At 36.0% G+C, this 21,350-nt stretch overlaps 1 protein-coding gene across 1 annotated transcript; it reads left to right on the top strand.

Moving 5' to 3' along the window:
- The first annotated feature begins 19,489 nt into the window (after positions 1 to 19,489).
- Positions 19,490 to 20,397, top strand: LOC122610156 (putative nuclease HARBI1). The gene is made up of 2 exons (XM_043783149.1): positions 19,490 to 19,930; positions 20,023 to 20,397. The coding sequence occupies exons 1-2, from the start codon at positions 19,490 to 19,492 to the stop codon at positions 20,395 to 20,397; spliced, it is 816 nt and encodes a 271-aa protein (XP_043639084.1).
- Positions 20,398 to 21,350: the final 953 nt, after the last annotated feature.

Genomic DNA, 21,350 nt, shown 5'->3' with positions numbered 1-21,350 from the left:
ATATATATATATATATTATGTACATGTATATAAACACGATATAATAGTGAAGCTTTGCAAGTACCCTAGACAATAGGATGTTGACTATGGGTCGTTACAAGTATTCGGAGGAAAAAACCCCAAGGTTTGTCATCCATGAAGACCTTGGGTAAATCGGGAGTGCCTCTAATTAACTAGCTGTGCTGGCCATGATTACTTGCAACTTTTTTTTCTTTTGAATTTTGTTTAATTAATAAATAAATGCCAACTACCCGATGTTTGATAGGAGGAATATGAAGTTGAGAAAGAAGAGAAGTTGAGAAGTCCTGGTATAGTTGTAGAATTTGACTCAGATGAATACTGGAAGATGAAATTGCCGAAGGATATCGAAGATATTATAAAGAGGTTTAATAAGCCTCCAGTGTATAACACTAGAAAGCAACTCTTTTCACTTCTTCGCAAAGGATATTACTTTGATCACGGCCTTAGGGTAAGCTACATTTTTAATATATATACTCTAAATTACAAGTACTAGATTATATAGACTTTGTTCAAAATTTAGAAGCTAATTAATTAACCCAATACATTTGACTTTTTTTGTTTATATATTTTTACACATCCAGTTCTTTTCACTAAACGAAGATGGAATTAAATGTGAGACAATATTCTCAAAGGCATTTTTAAAATGGAAACCAAGAGGTATGATTAAGCCTGGCGGCAGAGGAAACGGGGAGTTAGGCGGCAGAAGCCGAAGCAGAGGATCCGAAGGGTAATAATGCTTACATCTTTACATCCTTAAATTTACATTGAATATTTTTTACGGGGTATATAATTTTTAAAGGATATTTGTACGCTAGTTTTCCTCTTCTTGTTTTAAAAGGATTTAGTTCAAGTAAAATAATCGTTCATGTATGTCTATACGAAAAAGATTAAGATAGTGGACACATAATAAAATTAAACTTTATAAACAATTGTGCATCAATACAATATGTACGTACACTTTCTTAAGCAACACTCAATTATTTTACAATCTTTAAAAAGTTTGTCATGTGTCACACTCTTGTTAATTTCCACTGGGTTTCAAATGTGAAAGTGGTCGGAATCATGATATTAAAATTAAAGAAATGATTGTAGCTAACCCTTCATAAAATGATTACATATGAGAGCTAGCTTCGTTTTGGGATTCATGACTTAAAGTAGTGCCAAGGCTTTGTCTAATGAAAGGATTTACTACCAACATGACCACAAAATTAAAGAAGTCTTTAAGGTTATGACATCTTATATATGGTTTATTTTACATAGAAAATGTAAGGTTATTAATTTACATTTTCTTTAACTTTTATCGATTTGATTAACTATATTTTTCAACCTGTTATCTCCGTTTGAGTTTTAATTTATTAATTAATTTCTTCAATAAGCTAATAAATGCTGATTACAAAATACAAACACATGATAATTTTACTAAACTGTGATTACATTTCCTTCTGTTTAATTGTCAACAGTTAATCTATACGAGACTTGATTAGTATTGGTATAATTAAAATCATCAAATATCACGGTTCTGACAATTAATGTTTCATACATAAAATCCAAATGGGTGCATATATGCATGCAGACGTGACGATGAGGGAAGGTATCCTCATATCGAGGAACTTAACGCACGTTGCCACATACGAACTAGTATGTTATCATTAGGTGTAACATATGCGGCTAATCTATTATGTTCCTTTGGACACTGGGATGTGCCTGGTTCTCTTGATGACTCGCCAAATTGGGTATGGATAAAGTGGCAATGCCAAGACTTGTGTGTCTCTTCCGCACATTTAGTTGAAGAGATACGGAGTGGCAAAAAAAATTACCGGCTATCAGGGTGGAAGACTACTTTGTGGCATTTTGTCAACAATGACAAGGATGCTTATTTTGACATTGTGATTAATAGAATTTTAGGTAGCAAAGAAGGTGGTATACCCTATGTCATGATTCACGGAATTGAATTTCAACCTCTATACGTGGTAATTAATTACTCTAATTCAATTCCATCCTTCTCTTTTCTTTTTTTTTTCAACAGATTGCTATCTTATTTGATGTGTCGTCGTGTGTAATATTACAGAAGGATGATGATCAACAAAGTGAGAGTCAAGAACCGGAAGGTGTCTCATTATCAGATGAATATCAAGGCATAATTGACAGATCAGACACGCATTTGGAGTGCACTACAATAAAAGAGCTCTACATTCTTCTTTGTGGGGGTATACTTATTGACAATGGTCGAAAGGTTCGTACGTAATTATTATTTTTTTATTTTTTTAAAGTACGTATTAATAACATTAATTAATCACACTACAATGCAATTACGAAATAGCACCAAGTTACAGTTACATGAGGATTAAATTACATTAAAACTATTCCAATCCTCCTAAGTGATAGTTTCATCCTACTTCTACTTTTCTACCAAAAAAAACTACAGTACGTAATAGCTTTAATGTCAAGAAAAACTTTGTCAATACCAATCTTTGTGTTCTGAAAAACTTTCTTATCACGAGTCTTCCAAAACACCAAATTGTAACAAAAATGATGCCGTTGAAGATCTTTTTCGTCTTTTTTCCCAACGCGCTTTTTAGCGTATGCTTCAATGAGCTCTTTGACAGACGAAAAGACATGAGTTCCAATTTGACATCATACGTTGATGCATCCCAAAACGGCCAAAGATGACTGACAATAGCACAATCTATGGTCGATAGTCTCATCCCAAGCATCTCATAGGCCACACAATAATGTCGATCCAAAGTTACAATTCCTAACCTAAAGCGCCATATAATTGGGTTTAGAACTATTGAGCTAAATTGAATAATAATAATAATAATAATAATAAGTAGTACAATACCCGTGCGTTGCTCGGGTCACACAACTATTTTAACTTATTGTTCACATCTATGCTTGACTTAATATAAAAGCATAGAAAAACAACAAACAATGAATATGAATTGTCTTTTATAATAAATTGAATGTTAAACTTTTAAAAAAATAACTTTATAAGTATGATATTTGAGATAAACAATCCTTCCTTATTTTTTGTACAAACATAGACCATAAATTGGTTGCACACGGAAACGATTAGGAAAAATGACATACCTATCAAAAACTTATGAATAAGTTCCAAAACATCAAGTGTCTCGTTAATATTGAGAACTTGTACCTCAAAAGACCCGAGATTTAATACTAAAGTTGCACATTTTTATTTTAGCCCACACAATTTTGCAAATAAATATAATCCATTCATGCCAACAATAAAAGGAAACTGTATTATAAGCCCAAAATAAAAGCATAAAGTCTATATATATAAGAAAAGAAAATAACTTTACACTTTAACAATAACAAAAAAATATTTACATGTATTTCAAAATAATCTTTTTGACTATTTCTCGTATGCCCATATATATGTATCTACCTCCTTGTGGTGTCGTGAACAACAAAATGGTTGAGGGTTACTGATGTTCATATTCTTCAAACTTGTTTCCTACAACAACAAAATTACCAGCAAATATGAGCTCAAGCGGCAAATATGAGCTCAAGCATATACTTCAAAATAATATACTTGACATATACTTCAAAATAATACTGTGATAGAGTGATTTACTCTACGTTCAAAAGAGACAAAAATATTGAATAAAAAGTTACTAAACGTTCAAATGGAAACCATTCCAAAAGAGAACCAACTTATTCCAACACAAAATCAACAACATATAAAAGAGATCCCACTTGTAGCGTAGTGGAATTGGTAAAAGAAAAAAAAGTAGAGATGTGTGTTTATATACTTGAGGTTTCTGTAGGGTGCAAATTATCGGAGGGAATTTGTTATGGAAATGTAAATTTAAAATTCAAGCTTCATAATTTTCTCACTTTGTTTGTTACAGACTTGCAAATTAACGTAAATAAGTCTTAATGGTTATAAGGAATTAAAGCACATGATATTTGTTAACAACAAATAGGATAGAGTCCACTTATGCCGATATTGATAAGATTTCATTTCACAACATTGAATTTTAGTCTATTAGTTTAATTCTATTGGTATAGAGCACATGGTTTTTTAAGTGTAACTAACAAAAGGATAATGTGCAAATTAAAAGGAGGAATTTAAACGGTAGTGATTGAAACAAAAACTAATCGGGTGGCTTTGTTTTACTCTTAACTTCATTTACCGGAAACAATAATAATAATAATAATAATAATAATGATGATGATGATAATGATAATAATAATAATAAGTGATAATGATAATAATAATAATAATAAGTTAACTTTGATCTCGTCTCTTCATGGAGATCAGATTCTCTTAGGTGATTTCAATACCGTTCCACTTCCCAATGAACGAAAAAACTCAGCCTCTAACCATGCCGAAGCCTTCTCCTTCAACTCATTCATCCATCAAAACAACCTTCACGAGTACACAATGCATGGGAGTTCTTATACTTATGTGAAAGATAATGGCTTAAAGAAGAGCAAAATCGATAGAATTTTAGTGTCACAAAGCTTTCTTAATACCTGGCCATGTGCTGCACTCACCACCCTTCCTCGGTTTCTTTACGATCACAGACCGCTTACTCTAACCACCACAGTCCAAGATTTTGGTCCATCCCCATACCGTTTCTTCAATTCGTGGCTGAACAAACCGGGTATAACCGAACTCATTACCTTCTCTATTGAATCAAGGCCTTTTTTTGGTCGCCCAGACCAAATTCTAAACGCCAAGTTCAAAAAGCTCAAAACCAACCTCAAAACATGGTCTCGTGAATTACATTCCTATGAAAACCTCCGATCCACTATACTCACTGATCAACTTGCAGCACTAGACTCCATTGTAGATATCAGAGATTATATTGATGATGAATTGACTTTGTGGATTGAGACAAAGGATAAGCTACTTGAACTAGAGCATGCTAAAACGCAAGACCTTCATCAAAAATCTCGTGCTAAGTGGGTCAAATATGGGGATGAAAATTCGTCTTTCTTCCATCGTTATATCAATAGCAGAACTTCCAAGAATAGACTGGTTGGTTTAGAAATTGATGGCCAATGGCATATCGACCCTCCTAGTATTAGAGATGCCGCATACAGCTTTTTCCAACGGAAGTTCACAGAGCCCATTAAAGATAGGCCCAAGTTGAAGTGTTTCGGGCTTAAAACTCCCCCAAAGGAAGAAGCAGACCTTCTTATTTCCCTTTCTCTTTGGCAGAAATTAAGCAAGCAGTTTGGGATTGTGAGAGTGACAAGGCTCCCGGCCTAGACGGTTTCAATTTTTGCTTTATCAAAAAGTTCTGGGATTTACTACAGTTTGATCTATTGTCAATAATGATCGACTTCCATGAAACAGGATCCATTAGTCGTAGCTGCGACTCTTCTTTCATCACTTTAATCCCCAAAAAACCTTCTGTTAAAACCCTTGCAGATTATCGTCCTATTACCTTCATTGGATGCATTAGGAATATCATCTCAAAAACCTTGGCTAATCGGTTAAAGATTAATATTGCAAAGGTAATCTCCTCAACGTAATCAGCCTTCCTTAGTGAGCGTAATATTTTGGACGGCCCTCTAATGCTCAACAAGATCATTAATTGGTTAAAGAAAAGAAAACCAGAGACTTTTTGCCTGAAAATCGACATTGAAAAGGCATTCGATTCTGTGAATTGGGATTTCCTCATCTCCATGATGGACCAGATGGGCTTTCCTTTGCGTTGGCTTAGATGGATTAGAGGTATTTTTCATTCCACGAGATCCTCAGTCCTCATCAATGGTTGTCCTATACAAGAATTCAATTGCGAGAGGGGTGTCCCGCAAGGCGACCCACTCTCCCCTTTCCTGTTCATAATTACGATGAAAGCTTTTTCTAATATCTTGAACCAGGCCTCCATATTGGGTCTAATATCCAACATCCAACTCCCAAATAACGGTCCCAATATAAACCATTTGCTGTATCCTGATGATATATTGATTCTTGGCAGATGGTCGGCTACAAATCTTCTTAATATCTCTAGAATTCTAAGTTGCTTTCACGTTATTTTTGGGCTCAAGATTAATCCCCACAAGTCATTCTTTTTCGGCCTCAACCTCTCACAGGAAGCATGCAAAACCTCCTATACTACTCTCAAGTGCAACCTTGGGCAATTTCCCATTACCTACCTTGGTTTAACAGTTGGTGCCAATATGAATCTTGTGAAAAATTGGGCCCCTGTTATCAAAACCTTTGAAACCAGGCTTTCACTTTGGAAAGCTTCCACTCTTTCCCTCGGCGGTCACATAACCCTCATTCGGTCGGTGCTTGACAGTCTTCCTACATATTTCTTCTCACTGTATAAGGCTCGGTAAGTGTGATTTCTAAACTTGATTCTATGCTTAGAGCTGAGCTTTCTTTTGGGGGGGGGGGGGGGTTCTTCATTGAATAAAAAAATACCTTGGGTTAGGGATGAGCAAAAGAACCGTTGACCTGCGCCCGACTCGAAACCGGCCCGAACCGACCCGCCCGTTGCCCAAATGGGCCGGGTCACGGGTCACGTTTTTGTTGCATTCGCGGGTCACTGGTCACGCGGGTCGGGCCGGTCCGGGTCGTGTGAAGGCAAAAACCGAAAAAACGTGAAGAAAACCCGCAACCCGCCCGTACCCGATCCGACCCTAACCGACCCGGACCTTCACGGGCCGGGTTACGGTTTCAATTTTCATGCATTCACGGGTCGCGGGTCAGGCCGGGTTTTGGCGGGTCGGGTCGGGTCGGGCCATTTGCATATCTCTACCTTGGGTTACATGGGACAGGGTTATCTCCCCTGTTGACTCGGGTGGAATTGGGTTCGGTAGTTTACAAAGCAAAAACCTTTCTCTTTTAACTAAATGGTGGTGGGGTTTTCGATTAGAACCGGATAGTCTTTGGGGCCGAGTTGTTACGGCCATACATGCCTCCTCCAGGAATTGCACTCCCCTACCAGTCAGGAATAACCTCGTGGGAGTTTGGAAATCCATTGTTGGATTGAGCTCCCACCTGTCCGAGTTTAACATCGATCTTGAGTGCATGTTTTTAGGCGTCTTAGGTAATGGTGATCAACTCAGATGTTGGATTGATAATTGGCTCAGCAACAAAACTTTATACCTCTCTTACCCTGATTTGTTTAGACTAGACAAATATAAAGATCGTCGGGTTAGAGATCGTTGTACAGGACAAGGTGTCTTTTCGCAATGGGTGTGGTATTGGTCACGCCCACCATCTTCGTCTACCGAGTTATATCAGCTCCAAGATATGCTTTCAAGATTACAAGGTGTGAAGTTTTCCACTGCAAACGACTCATGGCTCTGGTCCTTAGATTCCTCACGCGGTTTCACAGTTAAATCCATGAAATCATGTATTCAAACAGCAACATTTGGACCCGAGCATTGGGTGTTCCCTTGGAACAAGCTCTCTCCTATTAAAGTCAATGTTCTAGGTTGGAGAATTGAAATGGAGCGCATACCAACATATGATCAGTTCATCAACAAGAATATCCCCATTACATCATCAATATGCTCCTTATGCAATCTCCACAATGAGTCAACTGAACACTTGTTCATTCACTGCCAATTCGCAAAAATCCTTTGGAGTTACATTCAATCTTGGTGCAAAACAAATAGCCCTAAGTCTACTAATTTAAAGCATCTCCTCAAACCCCAGTTTCCCCTGGGCACAACCCTACGAAAGCAAAGACTTATACACCTTATCCATATTGCATAATACTGGACGATTTGGAAATGCAGGAACGATTGTATATTCTCTGGAAAACAGCCCTCTACTCGGTTTGCAATAAGAGACCTCAAAGGCACGAACTTTCAATAGTTATCAAATAGATCGACCTCCCTAGGAATCAACTGGCCCCAGTGGAGTAGTTTCAATTTGTAATTTTTACTTTTATACGTTTCTCTGACCGTTGTATACTTCTCATAGCTTCTTGCTAGAGTTCATATCAATAAAATTTCTTTTTTAATGTTAAAAAAAAAAAAAAAAACAAACAAACAGAATAATGACAAGAAACTTAATTTGTGGAGTCTGATGTTGTTCCGGTTTTGCCCTTTGGATCACGTATTCAAAGATTTTCATCAAATACAAATTAATAACAAAACTGATACCGTATATTATTTCTAACCGGCCGGTGATAAATAAGATCAAAGGTTTATATTGGTTCTTACATATCTCCACGTTCATAAGGTTCTCGTAATAACGTAACTCTGTACTTGATCTAAGTATAAGTTCCGATACATTGAAGAGCTATCAATTAATGTCTTAAGCAGTGGTTTTCCTTGAGCAAATCAACCGGTGGGAAATGTCATATGCTACCAGCTATTGAGATGTTAGCTTTCCCCATGTGGAAGCCAAGGATGCCAAGAGGTTCCCCCAGCGGTTTATTAAGTGACACTAGAGAACCTAATCGTGTGGACAGGCTATTTCTGTCTGAATCCAGGTATATACTCTGACTTGCTTTAGATTGCCAAACATTCTTATTTTGTGGTCGTTAGCAATTTTATGTATGGATCAACAGGTTCAAAGAGGTAGTACGACTTCAAAAGGGACGTGAGTACTATTTTAAATGTCAACTTGAATTAGACATGCTGTCTTCTAGTACGACATATGGTTGTTATCTTGTGTTTAAGTTTTTAGATGGCTACAATAATACACAAAAAGACGCATGTTTGCTGAGAGCATCTTACATATCGGCTGGAAGACTATCAAGTGAAGCATATGCACATTTGAAGTTGCACGAACCTATCAATACACCAATAATTAAGCCAACTAACAAAAACAAACTCCATGACTCTTGGAACGCACCAAAAGTGAAAGGTTCTGTACTCCCAAAAAAGTACATTGATGGGAGACTAAATTATTTCATGGAGCAGCGGAATGATGGCTGGATGGAGGTTCGTATACTCAGGCCGTTGAATAATTACGACCAGACGCATCTAATTGAAGTCAATTTGCTTTGCATGGAAGGGGATTTTAATGGATTTGTTGTTGAAGGCATTGAGTTTAAACCAATCTAAAGACACGTACTGCTTGATCAATAAAGACAACCACTTTTATTATATTCATGATGCTAAACCTTTGTTTGTTTTTTTGTAAGGCATTATATCGACTTAACTCTTGAAATCTTTAAACTTTTACGTTAAGTACTTAAGTTTCTCTCATAATCTGAACCTCGATCATCTTGGTGAGTGGAGATTGATTTCACAATATTTATATGTTTTTCACAATTTCGTAATTATATCTTGCCAACGTTTGCCTTACAAAACTAGCATTCCACCCGCGCGATGCAGCGGGGCATAGGAAAAAAATACTGGTTAAGTAGCTGTACTGTGTTATTACATGAATGTATGATTCAACTCAAGTGTTTCTTAGTCCGGCTGAAAGTGCAAACCGCCGTTGTTGTTTTAGAGTGAGCGGTTGTTTATGCTGATTGATTATTAAATTCGATAACGCATGTGTATTTTTTTGGTATACTATGTGAGCAACTTTAGGGAAGGGAAGGGATACGCGTAAGATTTTTTTAAGGGTATTCTTGGAATTTTAAGAATAAAGTGTTTGATGGTAGTATAGATTAATTAAAAGGGTAAATTAGAGATTTTAAAGGTAGCGTGTTAAATTTTAGGGGGTAGTTTGTTTATATAGATAGTATAGATTGTGTTGAAAGATAGTTTTTCCAAAACTTTTGCGGCGGGGTATAATTGATGTTAATACAATAGGTTTACACATACATTATGTATAATCATTACAAGCAGCAAGGTTGGATCAGTGATAAATATTCTAGCCTTTGGATACAGTTTTTTTACTTCGGTAGAGGTAAGGTCTGTCTACATGTCTTAACCTTCCTCATACACCGTCGAGGTATTGGGGTTCAAACAAAAAAAAAGGTCACTGATTGTTTCTTTCCTTTGTTTTTTCATTTGAAAAAAAAAGTAATTGGGGGGAACCCTAGCCCCGGTACCACAATTGGATACCCATCGACCCACCCCGTATGAACCATATGATGCCGGTAAAATACTTCCATCCTAATCTCCACGGGTGTATTCTTAAGTTTTTTTTAAGAATGAAAGGCAACGAGTTGGGAGGAAAAAAAATTTGCATTCTTAAGTTTTAGATGGTGTGGAAAAGAAATGAGAGGAAAAGATATGTGGGGAAACTTGTCAGTTGTATTTGCTCCATTATTTTTCTGCCCAATTTTAAGGTGATTTGAGAGGATTAGAGAAGATAACTACTAGACTATATAATTAATGACATCTTTATCCCTTAAAAATTATTATAAAAAACACCACTCACAAAAATCTCTCACACGATCCATCAAACTAGTGGCGGCAACAACTCCCTCCAAAAACAACTTCAGGTATACCATCAATCAATCAATCATATTCTACATTTGTTTATTAATTTTCTTTCATTAATATTATTCATATGCTATCTTCTCACAACAAAACCGATTTTTCGGGATATCATATTTTTTCTCCACTGATTATGTATTAATATACGATCTTGTTAAATGTTAATTATTATTTGTTTGCTGATCATTTTTTCTCATTTGAACAATCTGGTGAACTTTCCTTTCTTTTTAGAATATGTAACTTCATCACGTCGAAGCTTTTATATTTTATAACTATATAATTGTGTGTTTGTTTTGTCAAAAATTTTACATGCTTATGATATACGTATATGGTCAATTGGTTTACCATGTTTCTCTTTTTCCATCAGAATGTAAGTTTTGGTTTTGTGTTTTCATTGGTGACTTCTATATTTTTCATGACAGCCAATTTGCCATCATAGATACAAGCTCCTTTATTGTCTATATATGTAGAAAATTTTTGACTTCTTTATGAGAAACCTTCAATTATGATTACAACTTGTAATGTTAATTGGGGTATGTGAATAAACTTACACTGATCAATATTATACATCTAACGACGGGAATTCATCATTTAGTCGCAATTCACTTGGTTTGTGTGGTAGCTGTTTTATTGTACATTGTAGATTCTGTAGCACATATCGTTTACGTGATCGAAACATGATGGAAAATGGAAAAAATGTACGGAAAGAATTATTTAACTACCTATCCGTAAGTGGCTCATACCGTAAGCATATTCGCATGAGTGAGAATGCTTTTAATATATTGTGTCAAAAGTTAAAAAGTGATGGTGGTCTTCGACCAACTCAACGTATGTCGGTTGAAGAACAAGTTGTTGGAACCACGTTAATGTGACCGTCACAGATCATGTATCAATCCTGATACGATAATTGACGATAATGAAATCCCTATGTCTAGGTAAATATATGATGAGCGTATTTACTCTTAGAGACGCAGAATAGGGTTTCCCATTAGCTGATTGTAAATAAAAGGACTAATGGTATACACATTAAACACCACAAGGGTTGAATATGTAATTACTAAAGGGTGGTAAGTGTAATTACTCTCATTATAAATAGAGGGTAATTAACCCTAAGTTAAGGTTAATCACACACACATAATCCCACACAATATCGTGTGTTTACTTCTCTCTAATTCGTGCATAATATCACCGCCGAATTACCCATCTCATCCTAACTCAATCACCTTGTTTTGGGAACCCAAAATCAATGGCAAACATGTTTAATGCCTTTACAGGTTCCACAGGATCATCTGGTGAGTATTTTCTCTTGAATTAAACCATGTTTATTCCAACATGTGGTATCAGAGCCGCGTTATGAAGTCCTGTTATATTTTTGGTTTGTTTCGAGGGTTTTACGCAAACTTAGAAGCTGCAGAATGAAGCAACTCGTGCTGACATCATCACGAATTTGTGCTGACGTCATCACGAATTTGTGCTGACGTCATCACGAATTCGTGCTGACGTCATCACGAACTCAAAACTACTTCGTGCTGACGTCATCACAGTTTCTGTACCACCTTCGCGCTCATGTCGTCGCACGAAGTCAGCTATCTTTGTACGAATTCAGCTATCTTCACATGAACTCATTACTACTTCGTGCTGATGTCATTACACGAACCAGATTGTCTTCACACTGACGTCATCACGAACTTCGTGTAGACTTATGACTTCTTCGTGCTGATGTCATTACACGAACATCGTGTTGACTTATGTTACCTTCGTGCTTACATCATCACGAACTTATGGTCAACTTCGTGCTTACTTATTCACCAGTTATAACTTAAAATTCGTATTAAACTAAAGATGATTTTAGCTGATGAATGAACTCGTGCTTACTAATTAAACCTTATGGTCAGTTCAATCCCAGCCAGGGGCGCTGCCCCTTGGACCCCGCTCCCAGGGGCGCTGCCCCCGGACCCCCGTAATGTGTGGGGGCTTCGCACTAATGTACATGGTTTCATCATATTTGCCCAAAGGTCAAATATGATTCTCATGGTGCGTTCTTTTTCTTTTGGATAATGAACACTAAGTATATTGATTCTGCCCAAAGGTGATTTAATACACTTTGTGTGCTAAAAGGAATATTTTTCATGCATAAGATACACGATTCTTAATTTTGTGCCCAAAGGTCAAAAGAAAAGCGTTGTGCCGCATGACCCTAATGCTCATGTGTACTTAGATATTAGTTACTTCTGCCCAAAGGTGATGTAAATCTAAGTAGAGCCTTATGTCAACTTATTGTTTTGGTGTTTACAATAGGTTACCTATCACTGGCTTCATTAGTATAATGGTCTTAGTCTCATTACTTTTAGGAACATTACTTTAGCCTCTTACGTATTTAGGCATTACGTTAGTTCCATTACTTTTAGAGACATTACTCAATAAGCCTTGGATATCTAATTATGTTATTATAAGGAACATTATTATTAGCCCTTAGTTAAGTTTAGGCATTACTTTAGTTCCATTAGTTTTATAGATATTGCTTAGTATGCTTTAGATAGCTAATTATGTCACTATAATCTAATTGCCTTTAGTTTTAGGCATTACTTTATTAATCTTCTATTACTTGTATCCTAAATCTATATCCTCCTTATTTTCACTGTAGCACCTACTCTTAGCATTCAGCCACTTACCGGTGTAAACTACATTGCTTGGAAAGATCAATTGGATCTTACTCTGGAGTATCTTGACCTTGACTATGTCATTCGTAATGATGAACCCGCTGCTATTACTGCGAACTCTACTGCAGAACAGAAAGCAGCATTTGAGAAGTGGGACAAGGCGAATCGGTTATCACTTATGACGGTCAAGAACTCTATTCCCCTTGGTCTTCAAGGAGCTATCCCTGAGTCTGACAAAGTCAAAGATTACCTCAAATCTGTTGAGGATTACTTCAAGGGATCGTCTAAAGCGCATGCAAGTAGCTTAATGCTAAAGATTCTTACTCTGAAATATGATGAAAGTAGCGGTGTCCTTGAACACATAATGAAAATGAGTGACATGGCGAACAAGCTTAAGACTCTCGAAATGGAAGTCTCTGATAATTTTCTTATGCATTTCATAATGACATCATTGCCTGCTCAATTTGATGCCTTCAAAATTAACTATAATGCTCAGAAAGATAAATGGAAGATGAGTGAACTGATTGCAATGTGTCAACAAGAAGAGGATCGCCTTAAGCTTGAGAAACCTGAAGCTATTCACCTTACTACCACCGCTAATTCTAAGAAGAGGAAGGGTAACAACAGTAACAAGACTGGAAAGAAAGCTTCAAAGATCAGTCCTGGTGCAGTTGCCTCTAGCTCTAATGTCTTGAACATCAAATGTAAGTTCTGTCGTACTCAAAGGCATGTTCAGAAAGATTGCCCTAAGTTCAAGGAATGGCTAGCTAAGAAAGGTAACGTACTTTATGTAATATTTGATTCTTTTACTACTGATGTTCCTGTTAATACCTGGTGGGGTGACTCTGGTTCTATGGTTCATGTGACTAACTCAATGCAGGGATTCCATACAATCCAGAAGCTACCAAAGGGCCAAAGAAAACTTAGAGTTGGAAGTGGTGATCTTTTAGATGTCGAAGCCATGGGAACTTATATTTTACATATGAGCACTGGAAAATGTATTAGACTAGTAGATACCTTATATGTACCGAGAATTACTCGGAACCTCGTATCTATTTCTAGACTAGACATTGAAGGTTTTGTAATAATTCATGGTTTCGGCAAGATTACTATTATTCTTAATAATGAATTGCTTGGTCGTGGTTTCTTGGATGGATTGCTGTATAAATTAGAACTAGATCATAATTTCTCACAATCTTTGTTATCTTTTAATGTTGATGATATAACTAAAACAAGGACAAAATCAGTTAAGCAACAAGAGAATTCCTCCATGTTGTGGCATAAACGTCTTGGTCACATCACACGAGATCGCATGACACGACTCGTAAAGGATGGAATCTTACCATCTATTGACTTCAGTGATTTTGAAATATGTATTCAATGCCTCAAAGGCAAAATGGCTAAAGGGAATAAGAAAGGAGCCACCAGAAGTTCCAACTTGTTGGAAATAATTCATACTGATATAAGTGGCCCCTATCCCGCTTCCATTACATGACATACTTCATTTATTACATTTATTGATGATTATTCACGTTATATGCACCTTTATTTGATTAAGGAAAAGTTTGAATCCTTGCAAACTTTTATTGATTTTAAAACTTTGGTTGAAAGCCAACTTGAACGTAAAATGAAAGTTGTAAGATCAGATAGAGGAGGTGAGTATTATGGTAGACATACTGACATTGGTCAAGCCGCTGGTCCCTTCCATGACTTTTGTAAGGATCATGGCATAATTAACCAATACACAATGCCTGATTCTCCTCAACAAAATGGTGTTGCTGAAAGAAGAAATAGAACCCTAATGGACATAGTGAGAAGTATACTTGCTAACACTAACTTACCTACTTTCCTTTGGACTAAGGCCTTAAAAACACCCGTTCATATACTCAATAGAGTTCCTTCTAAATCTGTCCCTAAAACTCCTCATGAGATTTGGACAGGGAAGAAACCGAGTCTTAGATATATGAAAGTATGGGGACGTCCTGCCGAAGCTAAATTCTATAACCCTAACTTAAAGAAACTTGATCCTAAGACTGTTACATGTTTCTTTGTCGGTTATCCGGATAACTCAAAAGGTTATCGGTTTTACAGTCCTTCCCACACTACTCGCATTAGTGATACACAGCATGCCACGTTCCTAGAGAACCCAGAGATCAGTGGGAGCACGACAAATCATAACTTCGATTTGCAAGAAGTACTAGAAGCGGGGGAAACGATTTGTCGGTTATTATTACTCCTCCGATAACTCCTCTTGTACAGAACGCTGCTCCAAATGTCACTGATCAAACTCCTCCTAATGTTAATCATGAGACCACTAATGCTGAAGGATCTTCCGAAAATCAACTCAGGAGATCATCGAGGTCACTTAGGGCCACTAAATTTGATGACTTCATTACTTATCTCACTGAAGTTGAGGATGTTGGAAAGCTTATTGATCCTACCTTCTATAAAGAAGCCATTAATAGTGATCAGGCCACTCAGTGGAATGAAGCCATGATTGAAGAGCTTAATTCCATGCAACATAATGACGTTTGGGAATTGGTTGAACTTTCTGAAGGATCCAAAACTATTGGTTGCAAATGGGTCTTCAAAACCAAATTAGACCCGAAAGGAAACGTCGAACACTATAAGGCCAGATTGGTTGCGAAAGGCTATACTCAGAAGGCTGGAGTCGATTATCAAGAGACCTTTTCTCCCGTGTCTCGTAAAGACTTTAAGGATCGTTATGGCACTAGTAGCTCACTTTGATCTTGAGTTACATCAGATGGATGTCAAAACAGCTTTCTTAAATGGAGACTTGGAAGAAGACGTATACATGTGGCAACCTGAAGGATTCATTCCAAAAGGTAAAGAGCGCATGGTCTGTAAGTTAAAGAAATCCATATATGGGTTGAAGCAAGCATCGAGACAGTGGTACCTTAAGTTTGATGAAGTTATTAAAGAACAAGACTTCATAAAGAATCAAGTGGATCAATGCACCTATCTCAAGATCAGTGGGAGTAACTTTATAATCCTTATTTTGCATGTAGACGATATTCTACTAGCAAGTAATAACTTGGATATGTTGCATGAGTCAAAGTGGATGCTTTCACAGAAATTCAACATGAAAGATCTCGGTGATGCCTCTTATGTTATAGGTATCAGAATACATCGGGATAGGCATAATGGTATTTTAGGTCTTTCTCAAAGGGCCTATATTGAGCGGATTTTAGATCGCTATAACATGCAACCATTGCGCACCCACTGTAGCTCCAGTAGTTAAAGGAGATGTATTCGGTACTTTCCAAAGTCCGAGCACTGAGATTGAAAAGGAGCAAATGAGGATGATACCTTACTCATCAGTAGTTGGGAGCATTATGTATGCTCAGGTCTGTACTCGTCCAGATATCGCTTATATTGCCGGTATGCTAGGGCGTTACTTATCTAATCCTGGATTAGCACACTGGAAAGCGGCTAAGAAAGTTCTACGATATCTGCAAGGGACTAAAGACTACAAACAAACGTATAAAAGAAGTGACAATCTAGAAGTAGTAGGCTATTCCGATTCTGACTTTGCCAAAAGCAAGGAAGATAAAAAATCTTCTTCTGGGTATATTTTCATGTTAGCTGGCGGACCTCTCTCTGGCGGAGTCATAAGCAGAAACTGACTGCAACATCTACCATGATGCCTGAATACATTGCCGTTTATAATGCTACTTGTCATGGGATGTTAATTAGGAATCTGGTCAGTGGACTCAAAGTCGTCAACTCCATTTCTAGACCATTGAAGCTTTACTGTGATAACTCAGCTGCCTTAAATTTCTCGAAAAGTAACAGTTCAACTGGCGTTGGGCTGTATCTCGATACAAAGTATCTGTTTGTACGCGAACGGGTCGAGGAAAATGTTCTTTGTATTGAGTACATAAGTACAAATGACATGCTAGCGGATCCGATGACCAAAGGTCTTCTTCTGAATAACTTCGTAGGACACGTGTTGAAGATGAGGCTTACTAAAGACTTAGTTTAATTTAATAGCATATTGTACTTATTTGGTCATTAGTATTATTGTTTAAAAATTTTCCTCCTTATTCAGATTTTGTTTGTCTATTAATTACACTTTGAGTACTCATATTGGTGTATTGACACTATTGTGACAAAATTTGTTTTAGTCAATTGATCATTGCTTATTAGTTTTAGATTTTGAGTCATAGTTTGACTAGTGGGAGTCCTGAGTTAATGTTCTTCTCTACGACTGTACTTATTGGCTATGATTTCGGTTTAAAACAAAATGAATATTATTTTGGAACTTATTCAAATACTCATAGATAAATGATCGCTCAGTCAAGTGGGAGAATGTTGGAACCACGTTAGTGTGACCGTCACTGATCATGTATCATTCTTGATATGATAATTGACGATAATGAAATCCCTATATCTAGGTAAATATATGATGAGCGTATTTACTCTTAGAGACGTAGAATAGGGTTTCCCATTAGGTGATTGTAAATAAGAGGACTAATGGTATACACATTAAATACCACAGGAGTTGAATGTGTAATTACTAAAGGGTGGTAAGTGTAATTATTCTCATTATAAATAGAGGGTAATTAACCCTAAGTTAAGGTTAATCACATACACATAATCCCACACAAATTCGTGTGTTTACTCCTCTCTAATTCATGCATAACATCACCACCGAATTACCCATCTCATCCTAACTCAATCACCTTGTTTTGGGAACCCGAAATCAATGGCAAACATGTTTGATGCCTTTACAGGTTCCACAGGATCATCTGATGAGTATTTTCCCTTGAATCAAACCATGTTTATTCCAACACAAGTTATTAGATTTTTGCATTTGGTAGGGCATGATGTAAGAATAAGTGCAGTCTCTTTGTTATATTGTCGATCTGAATCAGCGGTAAATAGAGATTTTCATAAAGTTTTGAATACAATTATATCATTAGAAAATCAATACATTCAACAACCAACGGGTGAAGTTGTTCACAAAAAGATTCAAGAAAAAAAGAGATTTTATCCCTTTTTTAAGGATTGCATTGGGGCTATTGATGGAACACATAGTATTTTCCCTTGAATCAAACCATGTTTATTCCAACACAAGTTATTAGATTTTTGCATTTGGTAGGGCATGATGTAAGAATAAGTGCAGTCTCTTTGTTATATTGTTGTCTGAATCAGCGGTAAATAGAGATTTTCATAAAGTTTTGAATACAATTATATCATTAGAAAATCAATACATTCAACAACCAACGGGTGAAGTTGTTCACAAAAAGATTCAAGAAAAAAAGAGATTTTATCCCTTTTTTAAGGATTGCATTGGGGCTATTGATGGAACACATAGTATTTTCCCTTGAATCAAACAATGTTTATTCCAACACAAGTTATTAGATTTTTGCATTTGGTAGGGCATGATGTAAGAATAAGTGCAGTCTCTTTGTTATATTGTCGATCTGAATCAGCGGTAAATAGAGATTTTCATAAAGTTTTGAATACAATTATATCATTAGAAAATCAATACATTCAACAACCAACGGGTGAAGTTGTTCACAAAAAGATTTAAGAAAAAAAGAGATTTTATCCCTTTTTTAAGGATTGCATTGGGGCTATTGATGGAACACATAGTATTTTCCCTTGAATCAAACCATGTTTATTCCAACACAAGTTATTAGATTTTTGCATTTGGTAGGGCATGATGTAAGAATAAGTGCAGTCTCTGAATCAGCGGTAAATAGAGATTTTCATAAAGTTTTGAATACAATTATATCATTAGAAAATCAATACATTCAACAACCAACGGGTAAAGTTGTTCACAAAAAGATTCAAGAAAAAAAGAGATTTTATCCCTTTTTTAAGGATTGCATTGGGGCTATTGATGGAACACATAGTATTTTCCCTTGAATCAAACAATGTTTATTCCAACACAAGTTATTATATTTTTGCATTTGGTAGGGCATGATGTAAGAATAAGTGCAGTCTCTTTGTTATATTGTCGATCTGAATCAGCGGTAAATAGAGATTTTCATAAAGTTTTGAATACAATTATATCATTAGAAAATCAATACATTCAACAACCAACGGGTGAAGTTGTTCACAAAAAGATTCAAGAAAAAAAGAGATTTTATCCCTTTTTTAAGGATTGCATTGGGGCTATTGATGGAACACATAGTATTTTCCCTTCAATCAAACCATGTTTATTCCAACACAAGTTATTAGATTTTTGCATTTGGTAGGGCATGATGTAAGAATAAGTGCAGTCTCTTTGTTATATTGTTGTCTGAATCAGCGGTAAATAGAGATTTTCATAAAGTTTTGAATACAATTATATCATTAGAAAATCAATACATTCAACAACCAACGGGTGAAGTTGTTCACAAAAAGATTCAAGAAAAAAAGAGATTTTATCCCTTTTTTAAGGATTACATTGGGGCTATTGATGGAACACATAGTATTTTCCCTTGAATCAAACAATGTTTATTCCAACACAAGTTATTAGATTTTTGCATTTGGTAGGGCATGATGTAAGAATAAGTGCAGTCTCTTTGTTATATTGTCAATCTGAATCAGCGGTAAATAGAGATTTTCATAAAGTTTTGAATACAATTATATCATTAGAAAATCAATACATTCAACAACCAACGGGTGAAGTTGTTCAGAAAAAGATTCAAGAAAAAAAGAGTTTTTATCCCTTTTTTAAGGATTGCATTGGGGCTATTGATGGAACACATATTCGTGTAAAAGTTTCAAATAAAGATGCGCCTAGATATCGGGGTCGAAAAGGTTATCCCTCAATTAATGCGTTAGTTGCATGTACATTCGATCTAAAGTTCACATATGTTTTGAGTGGCTGGGAAAGCACGACATCAGACTCGAGGATAATAAAAGATGCTCTTAGTAGAGATGATAAGCTAGTTATTCCTGATGGTAATATCCTAGACCAAAAATTCTAAGATTAATAATGCTATATTATGAAACTTATTTTACAATGTTTATATGATTATAGGTAAGTTTTATTTGGTTGATGTCGGTTTACCTTCGTCATGCATCATTATGTAATGCTATTGAACGAGCATTCGGAGTGCTTAAAAAAAGATTTGCTTTAATTAGAAGCTCAAATGAACCTTTTTACTCTCGAGGCACGCAATCAGACATATTTTCGGTGTGTTGTGTTTTACACAACTTTTTACTTGAAGTAGATCGTGAAAAAGAACTTGAAGATGAAGTGGCACAAGAAGTTTTAGATGCACAACAAGAAGAAGTACCTCGCTATCAAAGTGAAATAGATGAAAGAGGGGAACAAATAAGAAACTTAATTGCAACTCAAATGTGGAACGCATACTTGTCTGATCCGAACAATGAAATTGATATGTCTAATTAAGTCGTTAGTATTCTTTGCATTTGGAACATGTGTATTGAAAGTTGTTTAGATTTATAAGAACTTATATTCTACCTACATATATGTCTTTTGTTGGTGCCATTTACATTAGTGGATGTTTTTTATAAAGCTATTTAGATTATATATTTATGATTAATATTCTTGGATACTATATACAGATTAAACATGGCTAAAAAACAGATTGACGGAGCTACTGTAAAAGAAGAGAGGTTTCAATCGACCTCTAAGATGGATGAAGCATTCATTGAGGCAATGATTAAGGAGCAAAATGATGGCAACAGGATTGATGGGTCTTTCACACCACAAGCATATAATAATATGGTGAATGAACTAACAGCAAAGTTGAACAAGGATTTCAAAAAAGAGCATCTCAAAAACAGATTGAAAACACTAAAAGAACACTTTTCTCAATGTTACGATCTTTTTAGGAGGTTTCATTAAGCGAATTTGCATGGAACTCAGAGACTAGATTAATTGAGGCTGAAGATGAGGTTTGGGATCAACTAATCAATGTAAGTTGATACATATATAGTTAGACATTTGCAGCTACTCCTTATAATCCTTTAAAATTCATATGTCCCTATGTCATCGGTATATATTATTGTATCTTTTTTATAATACTTGTATATGGCTTTGGTAGTGGATGACATTTACATTTCATGGTATATCCTTTTCATGACTAGCGGATTTGGCTAATACTAGATTGTTTCTAAGTTAAATTGGCCTAGCACATATGGTACTGATGTATTTAAATGGGTTAGGCTGAACCAAATCAAATTTTTAAGATTGTTATCTTATTTATTTATACCTCGAGTTCCGTTTGAGTATATACAGGAGAAGCCGGAAGCTGCAAAGTGGAAGACGAAAGAAATATCTCATTATGATGACCTGTGACAACTGTTTGCAAAAGATAGAGCATCAGGTACATCGGCAGT

Source organism: Erigeron canadensis, chromosome 8, assembly GCF_010389155.1.
Source record: "Erigeron canadensis isolate Cc75 chromosome 8, C_canadensis_v1, whole genome shotgun sequence".
In the NCBI taxonomy this organism is placed as follows: Eukaryota; Viridiplantae; Streptophyta; class Magnoliopsida; order Asterales; family Asteraceae; genus Erigeron; species Erigeron canadensis.
Note: the sequence above shows the minus strand (reverse complement) of the source record. Positions and strands in the feature narration are given on the sequence as shown.

Excerpts from the sequence above, each read along its gene's own strand:
- LOC122610156 (XM_043783149.1), top strand. The coding sequence starts at position 19,490 with ATGTTTATTCCAACACAAGTTATTAGATTTTTGCATTTGGTAGGGCAT. Across the intron at positions 19,931-20,022 it reads TTAGTAGAGATGATAAGCTA|GTAAGTTTTATTTGGTTGAT; the intron begins GTTATTCCTGAT and ends ATATGATTATAG.